Source organism: Brachycentrus maculatus, unplaced genomic scaffold (genome assembly GCF_059751285.1).
Source record: "Brachycentrus maculatus isolate JH-2025_06_01 unplaced genomic scaffold, ASM5975128v1 h1tg000693l, whole genome shotgun sequence".
In the NCBI taxonomy this organism is placed as follows: Eukaryota; Metazoa; Arthropoda; class Insecta; order Trichoptera; family Brachycentridae; genus Brachycentrus; species Brachycentrus maculatus.
This window is the reverse complement of record NW_028281425.1, coordinates 35,290-60,460: the sequence shown is the minus strand read 5'-3', so window position 1 is coordinate 60,460 and position 25,171 is coordinate 35,290. Positions and strand designations below refer to the sequence as shown.

Below are 25,171 nucleotides of genomic sequence, written 5' to 3'. Positions count from 1 at the left end.
TGCAATTCAGGTGTGTTCAGTTCTGGAACTCTGCCATCCTAGGTCCAGTTTTCAAAACAGAAAAAACATTTTTAGTGTGTCCAAATACTTGTTCACAAAATCTCTGGGCATTTACGGGGCTGACGACCGTCATAGGTTGGTTTAAGTGATCACTTTACACACGTGTAACATTCACCAATTCTACCCATTATTGACAACCACACTACTCAAATTCTTGATGTTCTGTACATATGAACCAATTTAGAAACCTTGTTCTTGAATCACTAGAACTTCACTAGAGACATCTATTGGTGAAATGTTAAGAAGCTTTTTACTAAGCAGAAACTCTTATATTAGTATATACACTCAAAATGTTGTAAATAAATTGTCTGGTCAAATTATAAGCTTAAATAATAAAAATTAATGTGATATTTTCTGGCGTTTCTCATGTGTGTGAATATAATCCAGGATTCGGACCTCACACACTTGTGTATTGTATAATAATATATATATTTTTATTTATATGTATATAAATATAAATACACATATATATATATATATATATATATATATATATATATATATATATATATATATATATATATATATATATATATATATATATATATATATATATATATATATATATATATATATATATATATATATATTTATATATATTTCAAAAACATTTCGATACGTGAAAAAACATGATTGATTTAAAACTGGCTGTTTTATTTTAAGTGTTGCCAGTAAACTAGCAACCTGCTGTTGTAGCACAGAAATAAAATATCAATATAACGTGTTATCGAGTGGCTGCGATATAAATAAGTGTGCCTGCCATCCTTCCATGACCTCTATGCCAAGAGCGAGTAAGGTCTCTAATCGCGGTCCGCTATTCTCGGACGATTGATTTTAGCCGAGCACGCTAGTAGCAATGTGTGGTCACGATTTGCGGCCATTAGGAATAAAAATTGTACCGAAATAGTTGAATCATCTATTGAAATAACAGCGATTTGGCGTGATGACGTGAGAGATTGCTTAGTACACGCATTTCATCCGCAATTCGGTACGTATATGAAGGTTGACTTGTCGGATATCTCCTACACTTGCTGTGCTCCTGGTGAGAAAAAAATATAAAATTAAAGATTTGACCAATATTCAGAACATTTTGAGTATGTACAAATACTTGTTCACAAATCTGGGTTTCTCCATTTATTTTTATTAGAGTTATTTTACATTTTTGCGTAAAAAATCTTTTAAATAAAATTACATACTCAAGGAATAAGCTGCATATAAAAATTAAAATAAGGTTTTCAGGCGGTTTCTAGTTTGTAGATATTTCACATTTTCTGATTGAGATTTCAACAGCCATCTATGGTTGGATTATAAAAGCTTTCATTCTGCAGAGACCCTTTTATTTGGATGTAAGTGTGTAAGATCCAAAGAATAAATCTGTCTGAATATGAAAATCAAAACCAGATTTTTGAACAGACTTCCATATTCTTCTTCATCTATGTTGAGATGTCAAAAACCTTATCAACTTTTAACTTTGTGTGGTATATATATGAGAAATTTATTTTTTTTAAATGTGATTTAGAAATGTTATTTCTATGGGATTTTTGATTTATATGAGAAGTGTGATTTCATGAGAAATGTGATTTTTATGAGAAGTGTGATTTCCATGAGAAATGATATTTCTTTTATTTTTTGTCATTTCTATGAGATGTGTGATTTTCATGAGAAATGTGATTTTTGTGATATTTGTTATTTCTTTAAGTGCGTTTTTTTAAAAGAAATGTGATTTCAGTGTGAAATGTCATTGTCATTAGAAATGTGATTTCTATGAGAAATGTAATTTGTATACGAAATATATTATTAGATTAAAACCAATATTTCTAGCTTTTCCACTTTATTTTTATTTGACCAGCGACCGGGTTTTATCTTTACCGACATCATCAGACTGGTGGGAGGCTACACAAATTGTTATATTATATATAAAACAAGGCAGGAGTTGATAACCATGATTTGATATAATTTTGTTGAGAAATTAATTTAATTTGAGTGAATTTAAGTATTGTATGATATTAATAATATTTTTATAAAGGTTTTTTTTGTATTGAGAGCACGATTTTATATGAAGTTATTATAACTATATATATATACTATAGATTTGCATTTTTTTGTAAATGAATTTAAATTATGTAACGAAGTATCAGGAACTGCTGCCTTAAAATATTGGTTTTAATCTAATAATATATTAAAATGCAATTCCATTACGAAGTGTCAGTGGATAATATAAATCTATTGTATACGAAAGATGATTTTTTTAATACAAATCACATAATCGTGAATATTTTCTCCCTGTTTTAAAATACCAATGTTTTATTCAATGCCAGTGTACTCGTATGTGCATATTATTTCTCGAGTGCTGTTATAAAAAATATTGCAGGAAATATATTTTTATACTGCCACCCTAACTCCACATGCCCTATGTTCCTTCGCGTTTGTGACGATAAAATACGGAAATTATGCCGTAAAACGGGGTCGAGTTTTTCAAACAAGTTACGACAGATTTTTTTAAAGCAAAACTATTTAAGTATTTCGAGTGTGACCAAACTTTCGTTAAAAAATGCTGGATTTATTCCTAGGATTTATTACTAGGAGTAATTGTCCGCCTTCGTAGTGTACTGTTCAGCACTCTCGGCTACCGTACTGGTCCCGGGTTCGATTCCCAGGGAGGGTAAAATAAATTAATGTGTTTTTTTACACCAATATTTATTCAATATCCCTGGACTGGTTAGTGATCAAAATAACACTGCGTTTATATGATGCAGTGCCCTATGCACCATCGGGAGTGGATGAGGGTTTGAAATGGTATTATTTCAAGATTTTTATCGATACCTCTACATAGATGAATATGTGGGTATTAACACAGCTAACGACCTGTCTTTGACTGTTTTAAGGGATCATTTTGTACACGAAAATGGCCATATAAAAATAAATATTTATTGTAAATATAAATTATTTTTCACTCTAATATTAATTCAATATTACCCTGGACTGGTACCTGAAGCGGAACACTAATCAACTTTCCTTAATGTATTAATGATCAATATAACACTGCATTTATATGATGCAGTGCCCTATGCACCATCGAGTGTGGAAGAGGATTAAAAAAAGTAATTTATAACAACATTTATATCGATGTCTCAACAAAGATGAATGTCTAGGCATGAACAGAGCCAACGAACTGTCATCGACTTTTATAAGTGATTATTTCGTACAGTATGTAAACTATACAATAATTGTATGATAAAGGTTATTTATTGTAGACAGTTCCATATTGAATTGTTGGGTAATATATCCTAAATTAAACAAGCTTTTTTGGATTGAATTCTACATTTATTTATGCATATGTTAATACGTGGCGCGTTTCGTCTTTTTAAGACATTATCAAAAACTCAACTCAAGTGTTTGATAATGTCTTAATAAGACGAAACGCGTCCCGTATTAACAAAAACATAAATTAATAAACATATACATACGAATTCAATATAATAATCTTTACAACATTTTGAGTGTGTCCAAATACTTGTTCACAAAATCTGGATTATCTCCAATTACAGGAGTTATTATTTTATTATTAGAATTGGTGAATGTTACACGTGTGTAAAATGATCACTAAAACCAACCTATGACGGTCGTCAGCCCCGTAAATGCCCAGACTCCATATTCTTCTTCATCTCTGATAAGATGTCAAAAAATAATATAATAATCCTGATGTTTTGAATATTGAAAGCATTTACTTTGTGGATCATATTGATTTATTATTTCGAGAAATAAAAATACTTTGTGTTCTGATCCACTCACATTTTTATTAACCAACTAGTTTCGGCAACAACCTGTTGCCCTCTTCAGGGTTTCAGTAATAAATGAAACCCTAAAGAGGGCAACAGGTTGTTGCCGAAACTAGTTGGTTAATAAAAATGTGAGTGGATCAGAACACAAAGTATTTTTATTTCTCGAAATAATATATAATAATCCTTGTTTAATTTTGGATATATTACTCAACAGTTAAGGGTTTTGTTTAATAATTGTATGAAATAATTAATGTGTTCTTCAGTCTTTGCGTGATTTTTTACATGTTTTACAATTTTATTTTTTCAAAATCTTGTTCATATTTCTCGGGATTTCAGGAGTTCCACTGTAGTCTGCTCTATGACTCGAGTTGAAAAACGGGCCCCCGTTTTATTAAGCGCCTGTATTTATGAACACAGAGAGATAACGCGGCACTTACAGAGTTAATATTCGCCGGCATAATGGCTGCTTAACTGCAATCTTATAGTGGATTATTCTACCTCTCATCTAGTTCAACTAAATAGTATTTTTATTCCTTCGCACTTCCACACCTTTACTGGTTACATGCCCCTAATGATTTTTTCAAAGGAAGTAATGTAGTGTGGTAACTCTCGGCTCCCGGGGTAGGTCCCTAAACGAAAAAGCAGACCTGCTAAATTGTCAGGGCTGACAAACCTGACAAGTTGTCAGCCCTGGTTACCGAACGCAGAGAGTCTATAAAAGCCCGAATGCACGTGCAATTTCCTCATTAATCATACACCTAAGTAACTTCTACGCTAACTTAGAATCAATGAAATGTTTAAACTCATGCCTCTAGCGAGATAGCGAGTGTTTTTGCCTAGAATATTCACTCATGAATTACATGAAATTATTGTAACTTTAAACATAAAGAGTAAATCCACTCACAAGTAGGCATGGGCTATGAAATTTAAGAAGTTCAAGCCTGAGTAGGGTCATTATAAGCGGTGTTGCATAAGCCGTAGCTAGATTTCAGAGTCACTTAGACGTTAGGTAAAAAAAAACAAAATTTTTCTCATTTTTCACACACCACTCGTTATGTTTGTATCCAGTAACCAAGACCTTCGCACGACGAGATTATTGTCAACCGAATTCAGAGATTTTTATTATTCTTGAAATAGTTTTAGATTTTCAACATTTTAAGTGTGTCCTAATACTTGTTCACATATCTGGATTATCTCCAATTAGGAGTTATTATTGACATTATTTTTTACACTCGATATACATAGATGATGTCAATGAAAATAGCCTCTGCTGAATGAAAAGCTTACCTCATTCCACCATAGATGTAATGAACTAAATTGATAATGTAATGAACTAATTGATAATATAATGACCTAATGATTCTAAAGTGAACTCGCGCAAACTGTTTTACGAGTTTGATTAATATATCTAGAAGTTTCAATAAATTTATTATTGTGGTTGTCAATCATGGATAGAATTGTGAATTAATTTGTGTCATTAATATATAATAATAATAAATTTGGATAACTTATAAAGCGCCATTTTCGTAAAAAAAATACCTCAAGGGCGCTTCACTGTGAATGAATTGGGGAAAAAATTATCGTGAATTTCCACGTAATCATTTGATTTAGCAAACAAATGTGTGCAAACTTATGCTTTAAATGTAAGTTTGTCATATGTATTTAATTATTGAATAATTTTAATTGAATTGAATTTTGTGAAATAAGTAGCGAAATTTATAAAAAAATGTGAAATATAATAATGTCCCAATTTTACTGTGAATTCACATTTAATATATTCTTGAATGTTTTTCGCAGATACTTTGTGGCACATTTTACAAACTTACTTTTATTGCCAAGCAATGCATAATAAAAATAACATTTAGGATTTTTTACGGAGCGTGTGGAAGTTTTTGGTAACGGAATGTAATTAATTATGAGTATTTTAACGTTTTTAATGTTTAAGAATTTAATAAACCCTGATGATGACAAGGTTCTGGTCGGAACCGGTAGGTTAATGTGTAGATACTGATAATAAGAAAAGTGGTTTAAAAAGTTTACATTTGATAGCTTTCAATGTCTCTGTCACTGTTAATCTTAATAAATACAAGATTATAAAACCACCACCGAGAAATGCCCAGATGAAAAAATGAGTAGGCAGTAAAGATAAAACACAGATTTTTTTGAGTCTACTAAGCTGTATTTTATTAACAAAAAACACATAAAAAATTATATTGCGACAATTGTTTCGCCTTGTTAGGGCATTATCAAACGAATGTTTGATAATACATTCGTTTGATAATGCCCTAACAAGGCGAAACAATTGTCACAATATAATTTTTTATGTGTTTTTTGTTAATAAAATACAACTTAGTAGACTCAAAAAAATCTGTGTTTGATTTAAAATAAATACATAAATTAAAATGGAGTTCTACAAATTAAACGCCAAGTCAATAAATAATGTATAAGTAATTAGTTAGTTCAGTGTGTTGAGATGGTTTGGACATGTGAATCGAATGACTGAAGAAAGGAAGTATAACAAATTTATGAGGCGAATGCGGTTTGTAATAGAATTTCAAACATCAAAATGACCCCTTGATGTGTCAAAAACGTAATGTGTAATATTTTTGTTCATACGTATATTTTACTCCTTGCCGACCCCTGTGGAAAATTGCGAAGTGGTGTAATCCCAAATTAATAGGTAGATACAAAGTTAACGAATTTAAAATTGATGGCGATAAAATTAATTTTATTTCATTAGTTAAAATGTGTTTCTGTTTCAATAAAAAGAACTCAATTGTGATCAATCGGCAATCCTGAGGTGACCACACAGTTATTTTTTATTAAAAATAATTCATTTTTAAAAATATTCACAATTTATTATGTGATGCAAATGTATTTTTTATATGAAATCCGTTACTTGATGATAGGTCTTTCAATAGTTATTGAAACGTATGCAAATTAGAGTCTTAACCACGCCATAATAACTCAAAAAAAATTCAAAAGAATATGAATTTATTCTTATTGTTACTTATAATTCTTTATTATTTTTTTCTGCCATTTATGATTTGTAAGTGCTTGTTTTCATACTTCAAATAAAAATTATTTTGTACTGATTTAAATTAAATTAAATTTATTTCAAAAATATTTTCAACTCATGATTCTAGGCCAACGTTTAAAAAAGTATTTTCAACGTAAAATTCATAAAATTCAATACATCGCACTGATGATGGGTATTTGAAAATTCTTTTTTTGTAACAGTTAGCGTATATATATTATGTACAAAACGTTGAATAAATATTTACGAAATAATTTCAGTATAACAAAATAACATCGAGATTTTAAAACTTCTGGTATAAATATTATATTAAGCTAAGCTTATTAAAGTACTACAATTAAAAAACAAAGAAATTATTTTGTATAAAAGGTTAATTGAAAAGTTGTTACATTTTTACTGTTATAAAATGAAATCGAATTTTTTTAAAACTTTTAATATAAATTTTCAGCTAAGCTTTTAATAGTACTTTTATAAAAAAAAATTAAATGAAGATTTTGAAAATAAACGACTTATTTTATTGAAGCTACATTGTGCACAAAAAGTTATAAAAATATTAAGATTATTAAGATTTAAATAATATTAAGATTAAAATTCAATTAAAACATAGTTTTGTTAGTATTAAATCCAATAACTGAGCACAGAAAGTCACATAAACATTAAACTAACAACTGTGCTATGATAAGACGATATTAATAAAACATTTAAACTTTTTTTTTTATTCAATTAATATATTTACATTTTTATTTATAACATAATACATTTGAATCATTTATATGTACATATGGAGAACTTTTATATTTCGATTCGCTGTGCCTCTCCATAAAAGAGACTGTGCTCTTGTGCTTGGAGAGGGACTAACACTCGTGGTTTAATGTTATATAATAAAAGATACAATGTTTTTTTTTTGTATATTTTTTCAAGATTTAAATATATGGAGCTTTAATTTTTTTCTTAAGTATTTTTATATCATTTATTTTTTTATTTTTTTTTAGGGATTTTTTTGTTTTTTTAGGGAGTTTAGTGAAATGATTGTCTATTGATTATACAAAAGTTATTTTGCTTAAATTGAACTTAAATAAATCGAGATATCGTTATCGAGATTTTAAAAAAAAATATATATTTTCAATTGAATATCTGCAAAACCCGACGTCTGGTCACCCCTATCCGACGCAAAATTGATTCGGAATTGCAATCGCAGAAGTGCCGTGATGTTTTGACAATCAGATAGGTCCGATTAATTCGCAATTATTATTTTGATTGATCAATTTACGGCTGATTCAAGCACAATCATATCCGTGTTTGGATAAATCGAAACATAATTATTGTGAACTCAGCTATTTGGCCAAATCAATTAAATAACCAGAGCGAATCAGTTTATTTTACTTGGAAATTAAACAAACAGTAAAATTAATTAATGAACTTTTTTGTATCCAAATACATGTCGCTCATTCCTTTCAACAACGTCATTTATCAAAAAACTTGATATTTCAGGAGATCGTTTTTAATAAAATACTTTAAGAATATAATAAAATGTATTACAAATAAATATCAAGCCACTAATTGAACTTTTTACTGTGCAACAGATCTTTTGAGGTAAAACCTGAATGTTTTTTCTCCATATGAAAAAATATTTAGTAAATTTAAAAAAATAATTAAACAATACCTTTTCTTCAAAATGCCCTGTAGCGGGTAAATATTAAGTTAAAAATATGCTGAAAATTAGTGATTTTTTATATATGACGCTGTTGAAAGAAGTGAGCGATGTATACTTCAAATACTGGATTCAACCCCCGATAAATCGTTATGGTAAAATAATGTATGCTGGGAACAGAATGAATGGGGCACTGAAATTAAATAAAAATTAAAATCACCGAAAGCTAAACTGGCAATAAAAAACGGAATTCTGTTTCCAGCCCTCATGTATGGATGTGAATAATGGATTTGGTAAAAGAAGACTGAATGCAGTCTAAATACGATATCTCAGAAGAATATGCGGTTAAATTTTGTTTAAATGTTCGAATGGTGATATAAGAAAGGAATGCATGGATGAGACAAGCGTTATCGATAAAATTATGAAAGGTGTGCTCTGATAATTTAAGTATGTGAATCAAATGAGTACAAATAAAATCAGTCAAATAAATTGTGTGTCGAATTATATTGGAAATAGAGGCAGAGAAACACCGTTGAAAACTTGTCATAAGGTATTTCAAATACTTGAAAGTGGTCAAGTATTTGAAATACCTTAAATATATATATATATATATATATATATATATATATATATATATATATATATATATATATATATATATATATATATATATATATATATATATATATATATATATATATATATATATATATATATATATATATAAATATATATATACATATATATATATATATATATATATATATATATATATATATATATATATATATATATATATATATATATTTATATATATATATATATATATATATATATATATATATATATATATATAAATATATATATATTTATAAAGATATATATATATATATATATATATAAAGATATATATATATATATATATATATATATATATATATATATATATATATATATATATATATATATATATATATATATATATATATATCTATATATATATATATCCTTTCTATTCATTATCATAAGGTTTTATTCGCCTCTTCAAAGTTTCTAATTTTAATACCCCCTTGATATCAAAAAAGCTACCCACCCTTTCCGTTACAATTTTGGAAGCCTCTATGTAAATATATTATCATCCCTTACATGTTTCGTAAAGGAAGTCCTTAATAAATACGCTTTTGAAGTATCTGTTATTTAAGTAAACATTTCTAACGAGATAACTAATCAATTTTATTCATTTTTGTTTTACTTAAAATGTTAGTCTGTGTTGACGAAAAAAAAAATCTTGATTTACATATTCGTGAAATTTGTCCAATACTCAATTTTCGTAAACTAAAATATTCTTTGCATCTTGTTAAATATTCTTTAATTTTTATCAACATAAATATTTCATAAATTTTATCAGAAGCAATTTTTTTGAAATTTGTTTAATACTTGAAATGAATATTCTTTGAATTTTATTAATTTTTCCATGATTTCGATTAAATTTAATATTCTTTAAATTTTGTTAATATCTTATTAATTTTATCAAATTAAAGATTCTTTGAATTTTCTCTAACACCAAAAGATTTTCGAAAAAGTTAATTTTCTTTGTATATTGTTAAATACTTCATATATTGTCTCAAATTAAACATTTTTTGAATTTTCTCTAACCCAAAAGATTTTGTAAAATTGAATAGTCTATGTATTTTGTTAAAAATTTCATAGATTTTATCAAATTGAAATATTTTTTTGATTTAGTGAATTATTTCACAATTATACGAAATTGAATGTATATTTTTTTAAATTTGTTTAATATTCAATGATTTTCAATTCATTAATCTTGTCAAATTGAAGAATTTTCTTTTATTTTGTGTAGTATTTCACAATATTATTGATGTGAATATTCCATGAAATTTAAAATTAAAATATCATTTTGTTTTAAAAACAGTGATTTAAAACAAGGTTACATTTTAATTATAAAATGGAAAATCACAAAATTGGTGCTTCAAATATAAATTATTCCATGAAATTTGTCGAATTTTTGGTCAAACTGCATTTTCTTTGAATTTTATATGAATTTTATTTTATACTAATTATGTCATAAATTTAATCGACTTGAATGTACTGTGAAATCCGTTCAATATTCAACACTTTGTGAAAAATGGATTTTCCACGAATTTCACGTATTTTATATTTGTTACTTTGTAGAACTCGTGTATCGATATTATACACGTATATAATTAGTGCTATGAATCATAGAAAGCGCTTTTCCGTGGCTTCCTCACATAAATAATTTCCAACGTATGTTAAGACACCAATTTGCAAGCAATTCAATTTAAAAAATGACCACTGGGGAGGAAAAAATTACATACAAACGATTCCAATATTCAAAATTGTTTTGCTAATCGAATACACACAGGGCACGAGAGAGCGCCGATATGTGGAGCATTTTTATGGGCCTAAAGCGTGCGTGTTTTGCCACGACCCGTGCGAAGGAGGTTCAAAAAGTTCCCACAATTCACACATATTAGAGATTATATTAACTTTCATCAAATAGTGAAGGACATTGGTAACATAAACCAAGCTAGGACACAAAATACCGAACCCTCTTCTAGTGGAACGGAAGGTCTGCTGATGACAGTCAACAGTCCGCCTTCTCCTGAGGAGTGCTATGCCGTTTCCTCCCAGCAATGAGCAAATGCTGACAAGTTCCTGATTGCCCCACACTAGATTATCCCTCCTGTTCCCAACAAAGATTCATAAGAAACAAAAATCCATTCAATGATCTATAAACCTTGTACATAATAAGCAAGGTAAATAATGAATGCAATTCCCATCTAAAAAAAAATTTCTTTCATCGGATATCTCCTACACTTGCTGTGCTCCTGGTCAGAAAAATAAATAAAACAAAAAGTGTTACCAATATTCACAACATTTTGAGTGTGTCCAAATACTTGTTAACAAATCTGGGTTTTTTCACTTCAGAATTATTTTTAAATTGTTGACATCTCAACATAGATGAAGTAGAATGATAACTTGACACATGTGTAACATTCACCAAGTCTGAAGTAATGAAAGATACAAGTTTTTTGATAAGGGAATATGTAATTCTAGGTCAGAATTAGGAATACAAACCTTGAACCATGTTGTGAAGATAATTTTAAAAACATTTAATTTATCTGCACTTTGTAGTTAAAAAGTTTGTATGTAACCGATGGCCGGGACACATAATCTGTCCAAAGTAGGTTTTAGTGATCACGGTGTTCCAGTCATGTGAAATATTCACTATTCTACGTATGATTACTACCAGTTTATTGCAAAAACTCTTCTACATAGTCTCTTGTATAGTGAAATGGTTAGTACAATTAGCTACCACGTAAAAGATCTCGAGTTCAATTTCCAGTGGCGTCAAAATAAATAAGTTTTTTTCACTATAATATTTACTTAATATTACTCCGGACTAGTATCTGAAGCATGAAGCTGACCAGAATGCCTTCATATATCGCTCACTCCTTTCAACAACGTCAGAAATCAAAAAACTTGATTTTGCAGATCATTTTTAATGTTTAAAAATATAATACAATGTATTAAAAATAAATATCAAGCCACTTATTGAATTTTTTTGGGCAACAGATGTTTTTAGGTAAAACCTGAATGTTTTTTCTCCATTTGAAAAATATTTAGCATAAAAAAAATCAACAATACCTTTTCTTCAAAATGCAAAAACAACACTTTCTGCCATGTAGCGGGTAAATATTAAGTTTAAAATATGCCGCTTTTGCTGGGATATAGTACATTTTCTATGCGTTCCGAAAACATGGACAACTGAAAATTGACGTTTTTTATATATGACGTTATTGAAAGGAGTGAGCGATACATCAAACTATTAAGTTAACATTGCATCAATTTGATACAGTGGGCTTTGCATCATTGGGTGTAGACAAGAGTCAGAAGTCAGTATTCTTTTATCAGAATTAAATCATAAAACATTACGTCTTTTAAATCTTTAAGCCTTAATATTTTCCAAGTATATCCTATTTCTGTTAACTTTTCGGAACCCCCACGCATGTATAATAAAAAATGTCTAACAAACGAGTTTATTGGGGCAGCCTGTATATAATTTGTGGGCCTGTATAATCAGCCGGAGACGTTAGGGTGGTGGCTCACGTAAATCCTGAAATACTAGTGTTTTTACATTATCTCTATGAAAGGGAATAAGCGATAAATTTAAAAATACCTTTTTTTATGTCTGCCCTGTACGCCATGGAAAAGAGCCCTGGGCCATTTTTTATTAATTTAAATTTTATACTTTACTAATAGTGAAAATTCTTTCTCTCTAAATATACATAAATACATTTTTCTACGATATACTTATATACACTTCGAATTAGCACAACTGAATGACTATTTTCCTTACAACATTTTGAGTGTGTCCAAATACTTGTTCACAAAATCTGGATTATCTCCAATTACAGGAGTTATTTTCATACTATCCAGATTTTGTGAACAAGTATTTGGACACACGCAAAATGTTGTAAATAAATTGTCTGGTTAAATTATAAGCTTAAATAATAAAAATGAAAATGGTATTTTCTGGCGTTTCTCATGTGTGTGATTATAATCCAGGATTCGGATCTCACATACTAATATAAGAGTTTCTGCTTAGTAAAAAGCTTCTTTACATCTCACCCATAGATGTCTTTAGTGAAGTTCTAGTGATTCAAGAACAAGGTTTCTAAATTGGTTCATATATACAGAACTTCCAAGAATTTGAGTAGTGTGGTTGTCAATAATGGGTAGAATTGGTGAATGTTACACGTGTGTAAAGTGATCACTTAAACCAGCCTATGACGGTCGTCAGCCCCGTAAATGCCCAGACTTCCATATTCTTCTTCATCTTTGATGAGATGTCAAAAATAATACTATTTTCCTTGTACAGCGTCACTATTTCGGCGCACTATTTTGTTTTGGTTTAAATCGATTAATGTTCAAAATTTTACTGAATTGACGTTTCAAAAACATGTTTACTCAAATCAATCGGTTGATAAGTCGCTCACTCTTTTCAAAAACAAAAAAAAAATATTTCTAAAATTGACAATTTTCAGTTGTGCATGTTTTCGGAATGCACAAAAATGTACTATATCCTAGCAAAAGCGGTATATTTTTAACTTAATATTACTCGCTACAGGGCACAAAGTGTTGCTTTTGCATTTTGAAGAAAAGGTGTTGTTTAATTATTTTTTTAAATAAACTAAATATTTTTCAAATGGAGAAAAAACATTCATGTTTTACCTAAAAAGATCTGTTGCACAGTAAAAAGTTTAAGTGGCTTGATATTTATTTTTAATATATTTCATTATATTTTTAAACTTTAAAAACGATCTCCTGAAAAATTAAGTTTTTTATATTTGTTTTTTTCCAAGTTCTAAAGGAGTGAGCGAAATGTCGAAGTTATTCAATTTTACATACCGACTTAAAATATTGACGTCGCCCACCTTATCAAGCTGATATACCCTGGGAATATTAGAAAGAGGGGTAGGGAGATGAAAGAAAATTCAGCACAAAAAATATACTTAAATTGATTTAATTAAAAATATAAAAATTATACGAAAGTGACTTTAACTTAAACTAATCTTAAATTGCTATCTTAAATTAGCTTAAAATTAATTAACCCTATCTTAAATTAAACTTATTCTAACCTTTGGTGGAAAAGATGCGCCGTGATGATGAGGTGGCCGTGATCCTTTGTGAAAAAGCTGCGCCGTTGGATGCTGGGATGAGGTTCTTCTTATGACGGGGCGCCGTGCGATGATTCTTGCTTCTTATCTTCTTCTTCTCCTAGTAGAGCTTCAGCTCTTAATTTGAGGCTTATGACCCGGCGTGGGTCTGCTTTTGATACTCCGGATGAGTAACTCCCTTTTTTTCTATCTCCTCTCTCCCTGCGTAGAGCTCCCGCTCTTCTCCTCACTTAAGTCTTAAAACCTGGTGAAGGTATGCTCCTTCTAACTGATTTCTCCCGACTGCTCGATCCCCCTGATCTCTCCCGACTGCTCCTTCCAACTCCTCGATCCCACTGATTTCCCGAAAATAGTGCCCCTTCCAACTGATTTCTCCCGACTGATTCTTCCAACTGACTATTCCGACCAGTCCGACTGGTCGGTCTTCTCTGATCCTTTTACGACTGATTCCTCCCAACTGATCCTTCCAACTGTTGGCTTCCAAGAGATCGATCCCACTGATTTCTTCCCGTTATATTCAGTTTCTCTCCTTGAAGATCACGCCCTCGAAACCATTTTTCATTGGCTGACGGTGCGCTTGTATCCACCCCCAAAATTTTCAACGTCTAGACATCAATTAGCAATAATTTTATTTGCGCTATATCGTAAACAAATGCTTTTACTATAATCATAAAAACCGCCGGCAAATAATCCCTTTACAGGCCAGCGGGTTGGCGACAGTTTTTTTTATGATTCAAACCTTTTAACTACATTTTAGTTTTACGACAGGTAAATTATAAAAGGTCGGAGCCATAAAAAATATTTGTGCGCACAGAATTTTTTTTTTTTTTTTTTCTAAGACTAATTAAATTAAACGATTGATAATTGATTATTTTTGCCAGGCTAGAGGAGAAACGTGGTTTCACCACGTCAATATTTTTTTACTACAATAATTACAAACTTTATGAAATAAAACTATGAAATAAAGCTGATATATGGTATTTATCATATTATTTTTTGACATCTCATCAAAGTTGAAGAAGAATATGGAAGTCTGGGCATTTACGGGGCTGACAACCGTCATAGGCTGGTTTAAGCGATCACTTTACACACGTGTAACATTCATCAATTCTACCCATTATTAACAACCACACTACTCAAATTTTTGGTCCTATATACATGAACCAATTTTGAAACATTATTCTTGAATCACTAGAACTTCAGTAGAGACATCTATTGGTGAGATAAAAACTTGTGTAAAGTGATCATTTAAACCAGCCTACGACGGTCGTCAGCCCCGTAAATGCTTAGACTTTCACATTCTTCTTCATCTTTGATGAGATGTCAAAATAACTCCTGTAATTGGAGATAATCCAGATTTTGTGAACAAGTATTTGGACACACTCAAAATGTTGTAAAACTACTTCGTTCTTAACCACTTTTTAAGAAGTATACTCTTTTTAAAAAGTGGTTAAATAGAAAGTAGTTTTATTTTATAAAGTTTTTAAAATTTGCTATAAAGTAACTGCGAAAAACAGCCATGAAACAAACATTGTAGTTTTGCAAAAAAACTGCAACCCTTTTAAGCTGATATATTTATCCTTCACACGAATTGTCGTGTTGTCCGATGCAGCCCTTTTTAAAATATGCAAACGCGAGGCGGCTATGAAAGCTGGACACACCATCCCCTATTATGTCGCTTGCTAACCCCTCTCCAGCCGTGAAACCTCCCCTGCCTGGGGGTCAGTAATAACTGGACATGGCTCGATTACGCTCAAATTACTTTCAGTTGTCACAGTGAATTGATTGGTTTAAAAAATATATATATTTTTATTTTATTAGATAAAAATCTTTTTTCTAACCCTTATCTGCGCCCAATGGTGCATAGGGCACTGTATCAAATTGACGCAATTTTTATTCGATTATTTTTATTATATGCAGGCAAGATCGGTCCTGCGCTTCAGATACAGTCCAGGGTTGTAATAAATAAATATTAGTATTTTTTGACATCTCAACACACATAGATGTAAAATAATATGGAAGCTTGGCATTTTTTTCTTCTTAAAGGAGTCTGCAGGTAGGATAGCAAGGATAGGGAAGGTAAATGTGAAAAATACATCACAAACACCCAGTCCAATTGAAAATAAATCTTTCTTGAATTCATTTTGCAATAGGCGGGAATCGAGCGTCCACTACGCCACGGCGCCTGTCGGGGCTTATGACCGTCATAGGCTAGTTGAAGTAATAGTTTAAGTAAGTGATGATTAAAGTGGCGACCACGCTTCTTAAAATCTTGGAAGTTCTATATATATGATATTGCGTAACATTGTGCTTGAATCACTAAAATTTCTACTACAGACTTCTATTGGTGAAATGAAGAACCTTTTTTATTGATCAGAAACTTTTTTATTTGTTTGTGAGGTCCGAATCCTTGTTATAATCACATTCATGAAAAACGCCAGAAAATATGCTTTTCATTTTATTATTTTAGCTAATAAATTTTTTTATTTTATAACATTTTGAATGTGTCCAAATATTTGTTCACAAAATCTGGATTATCTCCAATTACAGGAGTTATTTTCATAACATTTTTCGACATCTCATCAAAGATGAAGAAGAATATGAATAAAAGAAAAATAAATGAAAAAAATAAAAATATATGTACATTATGTGAAAAACTCCTATAATTGGAGATTATCTAAATTTTCGAACAAGTATTTGGACACACTTAAAATGTTGTAAATGATTTTTATTAGTATATTATTTATTGTTACTGAACATATTTTTGTTAATATTGTTAAAGGCATTAGCCGTGAATAAAATAAAATAAAATAAATGAATTTCGGAGTTATAAAGCCTCTAGCTACGAATATAAGATAATAAAATATTTGAAACTCCTGAAAAAAGTACCTGTTAAATAAAATTATATTTTTTCATTTTTAATTTGAGTTTTACTTAGTAAGTACCACTATTTCTTTAAACCTACTGTGACACGTGTTTTGATGCATTTAATATCATTTTCAAAACCGTATTTATAAATACGGTGTTTGAAAATGATGCGGAATGCATCGAAACACGTGCCACGGTAGATTTTAAGAAACAGTGGTATTTACTTACTAACACTGGAATTAAAAATAAATATATATTATACCACAAAGTGACTGCGGAATGAAGATATTTTATGCATTTATTTTATTGTATTTTTCTCTAAATTAAGAGTAATAAAATAAAAATAAAAAAAAATAAAATAAAAACCATACACTATGTAAATGGTTAGAGGCGGTAGTTACAAACTATTATTTCTTTGGTTCTCTTAGCCATTGTTCATTCAAAATATCATACAATATATTCGTAGGCGTCGGTCGAAACCGTTTGGTATGCCAATTAATTCTCGGGGCAGTTAATGTTTACTTTTTACTGTTGGCGTTAACCCTCTGGCGTTTCGATTCCATGGCTCATTGTTCCGTACACTCTATTCATTCTCTATTGTATACAATCATCTGCCCCAGTAACCCCTTCACACCGCGTTCATAAATTCATCAAACAAATAAATAAATTACAAATAATATAAAACATCTATTTTTAATATCACTATTTCTTAAAATCTATTATTACACGAATGAAAATATATAAATAAAAAAAAAATACATGGCTAACTACAAATATAGCTCACTCCTTTCAAGAACGTCATAAATCAAAAATCGTCAATTTTCAGTTGTGCATATTTTCGGAATGCCCAGAACATATACTATATCCCAGCAAAAGAGACATATTTTTTACTTAAAATTTACACGCTACGAGGCAGAAAGTGTTGTTTTTGCATTTTGAAGAAAATGTATTTTTTAATTGTTTTTTTAAATATACTAAATATTATTTAAATGAAGAAAAAAACCTTCAGGTTTTACCTAAAAAGATCTGTTGCACAGTAAAAAGTTCAATAAGTGGCTTGATATTTATTTTTAATACATTGTTTTATATTTTTAATGTTTAAAAACGTTCTTCTGAAAAATCAAGTTCTTGAAATAGTGTATTTTAATATTTTAAAAAAATATATAATTTATTATTTCTGCCGTGAGAGGATTAACTAGATTCAGTAGGAAGTTGTTATTCATTTTCCAATAGCTGGTATAAAGCCAGAATCAGGATGCAATGTCAAAAATACCCAGAGCTATCAATCCACGCGTATTAATTTGCATTTTAAAATAACGCTTAAAATGTATGATTTTCGTGCATCCAAAAAAATATTTTTCACATTATTTTCGGTTCTCATATTAAAAACAATATTTTGTCCGCCTCCGTAGTGTAATGGTTAGCACGCTCGGCTACCGTTCTGGAGGTCCCAGGTTCGATTCCCAGAGGGGTCAAATAAAATCAAGTGATTTTTTTTCCCTCTAATATTTATTCCATATTACCCTGAACTGGTACCTGAAGCGGAGGGCTGGTCGCCTTTCCTTCATGTGTTACCGATCAAGATAACACTGCGTTTGTATAATGCAGTGCCCCATGCACTATTGGGGTGCGGATTAGGGTTTGAATGAATGAATATAAAAAAGAATGATAAATAAATGATTTCGCATAGAAACGCGTGTTACAATAGATTTTAAGAAATAGTGGTATTAACCAATTGAAACTAAGTATGAAAAATAAAACAATGAACCTACGTGTGCCCATGTATATGGATGATGAGAGAATTGAAAGGCGTCTTAATTTTAAATTTCTGATAAATGTTTCAACATTTATTTTTATTTTTCCAATGTAATAAAAAATATGTGCTTGTTCGGCTCAACAGTCTGTGATTAGCGCGCTAGGCTTCTATGCTGGAGGTCCCAGGTTCGATTCCCAAGAAGGTGAAAATAAATATTAGTGTTTTTCCAGTCTAATATTTATTTAATATGACCCTGGACTGGTCATACTAAAAAAATATTAGACTGAAAACCATCTGACCATCTGAAAAACCATCCAGACTGATCACCTTTCCTTGGTGTATTTAACGATCAAGATAACACTGTTTCTGTACGATACAGTGCCCTATGCACCATTGAGTGCGGATAAGGGTTAGAAGAACAGTAAAAAGAACAACTATGTAGTTTTTAGAATTTTAATTTTATTTAACCGATGCCAGGTTTCGTCTTAAAAGACTACATATCGCTCACTCCTTTCAAGAACGTCATAAATCAAAATACTTGATTTTTCAGGAGAGCGTTTTTAATGTTAAATATTATAATACAATGCATGAAAAATAAATATGAAGCCAGTTTTTGAACTTTTTACTGTGCAACAGATCTTTTTAGGTAAAAGCTGAAAGTTTTTTCTCCATTTGAAAAATATTTAGTATATTTGAAAAAACAATTAAACAATACCTTTTCTTCAAAATGCAAAAACAGCACTTTCTGCCCTGTAGCGGGTAAATATTAAGTTAAAATTACGCCGCTTTTGCTGGGATATAGTACATTTTCTGGGCATTCCGAAGACATGCACAACTGAAAATTGTCAATTTTTGATTTATGACGTTCTCGAAAGGAGTGAGCGATATGTAATTGATGTTCGATTTTATGAAATGCGATTCTATCCAGAAATGTCAGTTTAAAACTTATTGCAAAAACGCTGTTTTTTTTTTAAATACTGTTTTATTTTATGTTTCGAATCAGAATTTGAATTTTTTTTTCACAAATCTGGATATGTCTCAGATATTATTTTTATTGACATCCCAACATAGACGGAAGAAAATTGATTTTTTATTAAATTTTTATATGATTTTGCATTTCACAATATAATATAATTATAATTATTTAGAAATATATATAATATTAATACAAAAAAAGATCCCACAGAGACATGACCTGTGTGTAGGTATACATTATATTTTAGGTTATAGTAGAGAGCACTGGCAAGAACACAATAGATATTATTAGAATAAAAGTGCTTTTATAAACTACAAATGTTTTTGGTAAGGGGAAGGGTAATTAACTTTGAGTATTTTAATGTTTTAGAATTTAGTACATAAACCCTGATGATGTCAAAGTTCTTGTCGAAACCGGTTGGATAAAGTGTACCAATAAAAAGTGGTTAATACTAATAAAACCCTTATCCGCACCCCAATGGTGCATAGGGCACTGCTTCATATAAACGCAGTGTTATCTCGATCGTTTACACATAAAGGAAAGGTGATCAGCCCTCCGCTTCAGGTACCAGTCCAGGGTAATATTGAATAAATATTTCAGTGAAAAAATCACTTATATTTATTTGACCCCCCTTGGGAATCGAACCCGGGACCTCCAGAACGGTAGCCGAGCGTGCTTACCATTACACTACGGAGGCGGACATAACGGAATACAAAATTGTTTTATTTTATAAAGTTTATAAAATGTGCCACAAAGTATCTGCGAAAAACATTCAAGAAATATACTTATATATTTGATTTTAAACGGAAACAAAAAATCAAAAAGATGAAAGTGAAAAAAGTTAGCAAATATGTACTATATAAGTTATACGCTTAAAAGAAAAAGGAACTTAGGAATGTCTGGATATTATTTACAGGGCTAGTTTACCTCAAAATGACTGCCGAATCAATTAATGAAAATGTTTTTTTCTTTTGTCTTCTTCCAGGGCTCAACGTCCGGACGTCCATCGCCATCTTGAACTGCCTTCTGGCGAGGCAGTTGTGCTTCGAGGATGCCTCCTGCTCCGCCATCTTGGAGATCATCCCGAGGGTCTGCGGTTCAGAATTGGGTAAGAAAAGATATCACTTTCCACAGTCTGTTTAAAAAGTAAAATTAGCCATGTGTCTAGTACATCAAGTAATCAAAATGTGGGTTTTGAATATTGAAAGCATTAACTTTGTGGATCATATTGATATATTATTTTGAGAAATAAAAAGACTTTGTTTTTTGATCCACTCACATTTTTATTAACAACCAACTAGTTTCGGCAATAACCTGCTGCCCTCTTCAGGTTGTTGCCGAAACTAGTTGGTTGTTAATAAAAATGTTAGTGGATCAAAAAATAAAGTCTTTTTATTTCTCAAAATAAGATATCAATATGATCCACAAAGTTAATGCTTTCAATTTTCAAAACATAATCAAAATATTGCTCAGTCCATATTTTTTAAAATTCTATATTTACGAAGAGTTTGAAAAATTTGACTTAAATGTTATAGAGATCTTTCTTTTTGTTTCACTTGCTAGAAAAAAAAACACGACAACTGACATTAAAAGAGTTTAAGGAGTTTTAAAAAAATAATCAAATTATAAATAAAACACTTGTTTTTTACCACTTATTATATTGTTAACGACTAGTTTCGTAAACTTCAGATGCTTGCATCTAGGCGTTTAAATATAAAATTATATATAATTTTTATATTTATACCCGTAGGTGGAAGCATCTATGGCCTCCGAAACTAGTCACAACAATATAATGCTTAAGTGGTTAAAGCTTTAGGCTAACCACTAAAGATCCTGGGTTCGATTCCCCAGAGGGTCGAAATAAATTTTAATGATTTTTCTCTCTGATATATGTTGAATATTACCCTTGACTGGTACCTGCAGTGCAGAACTGATCACCTTGCGAATATGTAATTAATGAACAATATAACATTGCGTTGATGCAATTCAGTGCCCTATGCACCATCTGGTGCCTAATAGAGTTAGAAGAAGAAGAAGAAGAATTTGAAATCCGTTATATTTTCCACTGAAAATAGTTTTTTGTAAGTTTAAACATTCCATGGTTGTATAAATGTACGGATCAATATTTTTTATTAAAATTTTCGAGTTTGTCAAAAACTCACTAGTATAAATTACAATACTTAATACCAGATTGTGGTAGTTATTTATAAAATGGTATATTGAGTATATTTAACTTTTTTCCAAATTCGGAAACACACTACTTATCTAATCCAAAATTAATTCAAATGACCTAGCACAGTGCATAGACCTCCGACGTTTCCAATACTTCTCAAACTATGTTAACCATATTACCTTACCGAAAACTTTGTGTACATTTTTTTACTCATTTAATATAGTTACATTTTTTAATACAATTTCTAAACATTTAAACATATGGCAAACTTAAAATTTTAGATTCTCTGTGCCTCTTTAAAAAAGAGACTGAACTCTCGTGCTTAGAGAGGGGCTTACACTCAAGGTTTATAGGTTTTTTTTTCAATTAATGGGATAATAATCATTTTATTTCCTATTATATACATTAATTTTTTTTAGATTGATATGTAATGGGCATTTTTTTCTACAGAATTTCGTTATCTTCTAACATATACTTCTAAGTGTCTAATTCCATATCTGAACGTTGTGCATGCTCTCAACAGAGAACATTTTAATACGACTTTTACTGCGCATCACGTTCGCGCACTGATACAAAATGGTAAGCATTTTTTTTGTTCTGTTTTTCATGATGAGAACATCTGAAGTTCTCGAAACTAGTCTTGTTTATACTAATAAACTCATAAGCGGTCTTTATTTAATATAACTGTTTTATTTTGCATTCCAATCATTATCATTATTCCACGTCAAAACCAAATCACATAATTATATTTTTTTGTCAATATAATATTTTATTTTTTAATAATGAGTTGGACAAGTCTTGTTCTGAACCAAACATTGAATAATTCAAACCAAAATGGCGTCCAGGCTGTGATCTGTCAATTATAGAACGCTGCCAGACCAAATAACGTGATCAAATATTTAAATCACTTTATTATAATACCATTTCTACTAAGCATAAATAAAAATTACTTATTTAAAGTCATAAATGCCACTGACGCGTCAGGGATGAAAACTGAGTTTTGTTGACATTATAGATTTTATGAAAACAATTTATTATTATAAAAATTGTTTATATTCATTAAAAAGCTAGTTTAAACAATTAAACACTGCAAAATTTGGAGTAAGGTCCTAAAAATATATTGCCTATACCCAAATTAACCAGCTGCCTGACATATCGCTCACTCCTTTCAAGAACGTCATAAATAAAAAAACTTGATTTTTCAGGAGAACGTTTTTAAAGTTTAAAAATATAACACAATGTATTAAAAATAAATATCAAGCCACTTATTGAACTTTTTACTGAACAACACATCTTTTTAGGTAAAACCTGAAGGTTTTTTCTGCATTTGAAAAATATTTAGTATATTTAAAAAAAATAATTAAACAATACCTTTTCTTCAAAATGCAAAAACAACATTTTCTGCCCTGTAGCGGGTAAATATTGAGTTAAAAATATGCCTCTTTTGCTGGGATGTAGTACATTTTCTGGGCATTCCGAAAACATGCACAACTGAAAATTGTCGATTTTTGATTTATGACGTTCTTGAAAGGAGTGAGCGATATATAAAATAGAACTCATTCGGGGATCAAGAATAAATGATCTGAAAAAATACTTTCTGAAAAGATATATATAGTGTTTAGTCATATTTCCTTATTTTGTTTTTACCTTATGTTTTTTTATATTTTCTCAATTGTTATATTTTCTCGTTTGTTTATTTTAATATGCTCTTACCTTATGTTTTTCTCAGTTATTTCTTTTAAATATGCTTCTTATGCCTATTTATTATAACTGTTAATTGTTTTTATATTTTGCTATGTATTAGTTTTGGTTAGTTTTTATTTGCAGAGACCCACATAAGTTTTTTATACAATTTAACCTAATATACGCACAAAAACAAATTTTAAAAAAAGAAAAATAAAGTATTTTACAATTTCATAGTATTAACTCTTGATCATTTATGTTTTTATTATGTTTTTTTTTTACATATGTTTGTTCTCCTAACATCATTAACCGATTGCCATGAATTTTGGACACAATTTCGCACTTGTATACGCTTATGTTTATATATACATGGGACAATTGTTTTTGTCTGTGACAATTAAAAATACGCTATTTTCAAAGCAGCTTTTTATCTCCATGGCAGAGCCATCTGTTGAACTTAACAGCAAAAAACGCGACACTTTAAACATCACTCACATTGAAATAATCAGAGTATAAATTTTCGGATTACCAGGAGCGCAGAAGAGAGAGAGATGCGAGCCCCCTTCAGTTATTGATTTGCCGGTATAAATTTTAAATTGGTGCAACGTCTTTTGAAAAGTGACGTAGTTTGTTCCTTTATCTCGTGCTCTGAATTCGAACCTGGCTCCAGGTTCCCACCGCTCCTCCCCTCTTACTTCCTCACGCCCCCTCCCGCTCTCACCCGCCACTTCCCGATGGAGAAGAGCCCTTATCACTCCGTCACCTTTATTCTGCACACGGGCAGAACCGGATCGCTAAAATGAGTACAAAACATTATTAATATTCTAACATTTTGAGTGTGTCCAAATACTTGTTCACAAAATCTGGATTATCTCCAATTACAGGAGTAATTTTCATATTATGTTTTGACATCTCATCAGAGATGAAGAAGAACATGGAGATTTTGTGAACAAGTATTTGAACCCACTCAAAATGTTATAAATTATAAGCTTAAATAATAAAAATGAAAATGATATTTTCAGGCGTTTCTCATGTATGTGATCATAATCCAGGATTCGGACCTCACATACTAATATAAGAGTTTTTGCTCAGTAAAAAGCTTCTTTTCATCTCACCAATAGATGTCTCTACTGAAGTTCTAGTGATTCAAGAACAATGTTTCAAAATTGGTCCATATAAGTATATGGAACTTCCAAGAATTTGAGTAGTGTGGTTGTCAATAATGGGTACAATTGGTGAATGTTACACGTGTGTAAAGTGATCACTTAAACCAGCCTATGATGGTCGTCAGCCCAGTAAATGTCCAGACTTCCATATTCTTCTTAATTTTTGATGAGATGTCAAAAAATACGTCATTTTTACGTTTATATTTTTTTACAAAAATGTTGTCACTACCATAGTACTATTCACAAACTTGTAACTTACATAAAATATTGATCACATGTGATTTTGATCGACCCAA

General features: G+C 30.2%; 1 protein-coding gene across 1 annotated transcript in view; it reads left to right on the top strand.

The window, feature by feature from the left end:
- The window catches only part of LOC148300554 (uncharacterized), a 92,009-nt gene that overhangs the window by 42,143 nt on the left and 24,695 nt on the right, over window positions 1-25,171 (top strand). Inside the window, exon 3 of the mRNA XM_088274609.1 lies at window positions 20,839-20,961. Coding sequence (XP_088130735.1) covers window positions 20,839-20,961 — 123 coding nt within the window. The remainder of the gene's footprint in view (window positions 1-20,838; window positions 20,962-25,171) is intronic.